A 4,244-nucleotide genomic window follows, 5' to 3' on the forward strand; every position below is an offset into this window, starting at 1 on the left:
GTAATACAAACAAACCAATGTGTGCCTATATCAACGTAACAAATAAGTGCCAGGGTAACAAATTGAACCCGTGTTTTAACGCCACTCACTGGACTTTTCACTTTGAAACTGCCGCGAAACGTGCAGTAAGGTATGTGATAACGGTGCTGCGGAAATTTATTTAGAGGCACATATTTCCAATGAGCCTGGTTTGTTAAGAAACCTGCTTGTTTCAAGGACATGATTATGTAGATGCTTAAGTATGTTTTCAAGTTGTTGATTGTTTAGTCAGTGAGATTGAAAAAATAATAGCTATAGTAAATATTATGTTTTGAGTATCAGTAACAAAGATGTTTAAACTTGAAGATAATTAGTTATTTTGGTATTTCAGTTCTTTAATACTAACAAAGGGAGGGATGTAGTGTTATCGGAAGAATAGAATGAGAATGAGGTCAAAGAGATAGTGAGCATGTGGTTGAGAGTTGTTAATTAAAAGTTGAAAAAGCATCAACAAAGTCTGACAACACAACACTCTACATGGTGTCAGATTCACATTGTTTTTAATGTCAAATAGCTCATCCAAAATGCGAGACCAGACAATCACTCTAAAAGATTTGTTTTTGTGGCTAATATAAGATGCTTTTGATTTTGTTGTAAAAAAATAAACATGCAAAATGATAGGCTTATCTGGGGTGTGATCAATCTGAATTCTTTCTCTTATAGTCCATCACCTGTGCCTTCGCTTTTGGTGGAAAATCAACTGGATTCATTAGTAAATGGTGTTAATAAATAATTTCATTTGTTCACAGATTTTATTATATTTTTTTGTCATCAATTGATGGCACAGTTGTGTGGCAGTAAAGAGTTTGGAAAAATAGTTTGTTCACACATACTTGGTTGGCATTACCATAGTTTTAAATATGTAGTAATTCATATTTTTATATGAATTTGTAAAGTTTGATTGAAAGTTTGGGTCATATGTAAAACAATAAAATCTATACATAAAATGCATTTAAAAAATAGCAAAAATAAATGATTAAGGCATGGTAAACGTTTTAATAAGGCAGTTTTATTGTGATCTTCATGTAACAAAGTTTTAATTAAAAATAAACTTTAGCACTTAGTTTAATATAGCTTTAATAAAAATCATTCCCTGTGTATTAAAAGTGCCTGAAATTGAAAATAAAATATGAAAAATATTTTCAGAATATGAACATTCAGAATATGTCATGATATACATTCTGTAGAGTTTGTCTAAAATCATTGTTATGAGAGTCTTTAGGAACGATTGTGTTAAAGGAGAAGCACTTAAAACATCATTAGGAATAAAACAATTTCATGTCAGTCTTCTTAGTGTTGTATTAATTAATTATTTGGTAAATTATTAACCAGAAATCATTCTAATAATTCAGACAACTCAGAAAGTCCCTAATTTCATCCCTCATAAAGAGCTCAGGAAAAACATGAGTTGACTGCTACTTAACTGGCATTTTCCTCACATACACACGATATGCAACCTGTGTGATATTTCTGATATTATGAAGTGGAATTGTAGTAGACACCCCAGTGAGCCCCAATGGAGGTGAGGTAAGATCCACTCTGACGGCCGCTGAGGAAACGTAGTTCACTTCCATCGTGGGTCGGGTAGAAGTTAAATGAGAGTCCAGACGGTTGCCCCACTTTTAAAGATCGCCCCTCATTAGTGACAAACATAAGCTCACTGATGTAACCAGAATAATACTTTCCAGAGACCTGAACGAAATGTTCATTGTCGAAGAGTGTCATCTCCCTTTCATTGCCATAAGAGTTCGTGCCAACCAATTCTGTCCAGTTACTGCCATATCTCAGCTGGATCCTAAACAAATACAATATGCATTTAACAATATGTTAAATAATTCAGAGCTAAATATCACATAACTGGACCAAAAAAAAATACAAAATATAAAAACAGAAAATAAAATGTTGAATATGCTGTATGAAATATAAAGTGTAATTGTTTTTTCAAAATAGCTTTATGTGAGGTATCCAGTCTAATAATGATGACAGATCAGGTTAATTTGGGCTTGATAAGATGTTATCCAGTACGCAACCGTAGTGGTTCTTGGAGATACCTACCCATTGATGTAGTTGTTGTAGTAGTATCCGTAGTAGGGATATTCATAAACTCTGACTCCAGTGATGCGACCCTCGTGTGCAGTGGAAAATTCAGTTCCACTGCCACCCCCAGCAGCAGGGGAGTATGAGTAAAATTCAGGTAAAGCTGAAAAGGTAATTGATTATCAACTGTAAGTGACTGAAATTAGTTTTCAGTAATTACTAAAACTGTTTTATTGATTCCAATTGAACCCATTATTTTGACTGTTTTATTTATACTGCTCAAAACTTAAATAGTCATTGTTATGCTATGTTTCATGCCTAATTCTAACAGTGCAGTATACTACACTGTTAGAATTAGGCATTAAACATAGCATAATGTAGATTTTTTTTTATTGCACTATATTTGTATTGATCTGAACAGTTAGTAATACTCACGCATGGTCATGCTCATGGCACAAAGGGCAGAAAGTACCACAAAATGATGCAGCATTGTTGATTGCTTAGCTGTCCACTGCTCTGTTACCTGTAGTTGAGCCTGAGAGGGTGTTCCTTGAGTAGGATAGTTAAATCAAGCCTTCATTTATACTCTCTTGTTGGTCCAGCCTCTTGTTTTCATTCTTGTAGATGAAGAATGTTTTGGAACATTTTTTAAACTTCATGAGTGTTTCTGGAAGGAAAATATTTTAAGAAGGAATTTCCTTGTTTATATCATTACTCATCTGACATTTTGGTAATCGATACTGGATGAATGTTCTGAAATCAGATACTTATCAGAGATAGTTTTATGTAATGTAAAATGACTTTTTTTCAGTATATCTTTTCAAGTAAAATATTTAGTGTTCTAAAAATTTTTGAACAACCGAGCATTGCAAAACTTTACAGGAAAAACAAAACTCTGATCAGATGTGCTGATGAAAACTTTTTTTTAAAATCAAAATATTAAAATTAACTGATTTTTTAAAATCATAGTTTTTATACCAACCATTATCAACCACTCCCCCAACTCCACACTATTTAATTTTAAGCATTGGTAAAAATGTAAAATATTGTTCTATAAAAAATAAGCTGTGAACAAGTTGTGAAAATTACATTAAACATGTTGAAAATAATAATTTTTAGTCAGTGTGTGCATATCAGCCCCTTAGTAATACTCAACTCACACACTGTCCACAACATTTTGAGCTTAAATATAATAAATTAAACAAAACAATCTGCTTCAGATGACACCAGTTCTGTCATGTAACATGCTTTACCTAATTACAATTCAGATTATAAGCCAGAAGGTAAATATTATTTTTGTCCTGTAAAATCTGTATATTTGTACATGAGGGTGGGTTTGAAGACAAGTAAATTAACTGAATGTGATTTGAATTGGACCGACCACATTTGGTCATGTATGACAAAAGAGGGGTGGTGCATTCAAGATCCAATTGTCTTGAAAAACTGTAGAAATTCCCCTGCCTGTGGCCTGAGATGCAAAAACGTCAAATTGAACACTGCTGAAAACTTATGGGTTTTCAAGTTTTGCATGCATTGAAGCTTAAACAAAGCCACGTGTTGTATTTTATTATTATTATTTGTTTTTGTTGTTGTGTTGTTAAGAGCTCATCTTACATTTCTTGAGGTTTATCTGTGAAGTTTTGAGGTCTATGCACAACCTTCTATTTAATTCAAACGTATCTTTTACTGTGCTTTCATAGTAAGTAATAGGACTCAAATTATCTGACTATACATATGGTCACCAAAATGGGTTTTCGGTGTTACTAACTTAAAATTTGTTGAACAAGTACTCTGTAGTTGCCTTGATGAATGTATAAGTTGAATGAGGAATTTTGCATTTAGTGAACAACAAATTCCAAAATAAAATAAAAGTTGTGACAGACCGTTTACAATGTTTGGGGTGATGTGATTTGTTTGGCTCTGCATTAAGGAAGTAACTACAGGGAATAATATAACTTTTTGTTGCTGTTGAACTAAAATATTCAATTGAGCCAAAACACATAATCAGACACTATCTAGCCATTTGTTCAATATATCATACCAAATGTCATTTCATATTGCAGTTATTAGATCAATCACATGGCATTCCATTCATCAATCTGGGTATATTGTCATTGTCATACATGTTTCTGTACAATTCCCATGAATCCCCCCCATAGTCCATATCA

The 4,244-nt window shown here is 32.8% G+C and overlaps 1 protein-coding gene across 1 annotated transcript; it reads right to left on the bottom strand.

Moving 5' to 3' along the window:
• Positions 1–524: 524 nt before the first annotated feature.
• On the bottom strand, positions 525–2,702 carry LOC306887865 (zymogen granule membrane protein 16-like). The gene is made up of 3 exons (XM_079445866.1): positions 2,512–2,702; positions 2,095–2,239; positions 525–1,834 (listed from the first exon to the last, which is right to left on the bottom strand). The coding sequence occupies exons 1-3, from the start codon at positions 2,564–2,566 to the stop codon at positions 1,516–1,518; spliced, it is 519 nt and encodes a 172-aa protein (XP_079301992.1). The 5' UTR covers positions 2,567–2,702; the 3' UTR covers positions 525–1,515.
• Between the last annotated feature and the right edge of the window lie 1,542 nt (positions 2,703–4,244).

This window comes from Barbus barbus (genome assembly GCF_936440315.1).
Source record: "Barbus barbus genome assembly, chromosome: 21".
In the NCBI taxonomy this organism is placed as follows: domain Eukaryota; kingdom Metazoa; phylum Chordata; class Actinopteri; order Cypriniformes; family Cyprinidae; genus Barbus; species Barbus barbus.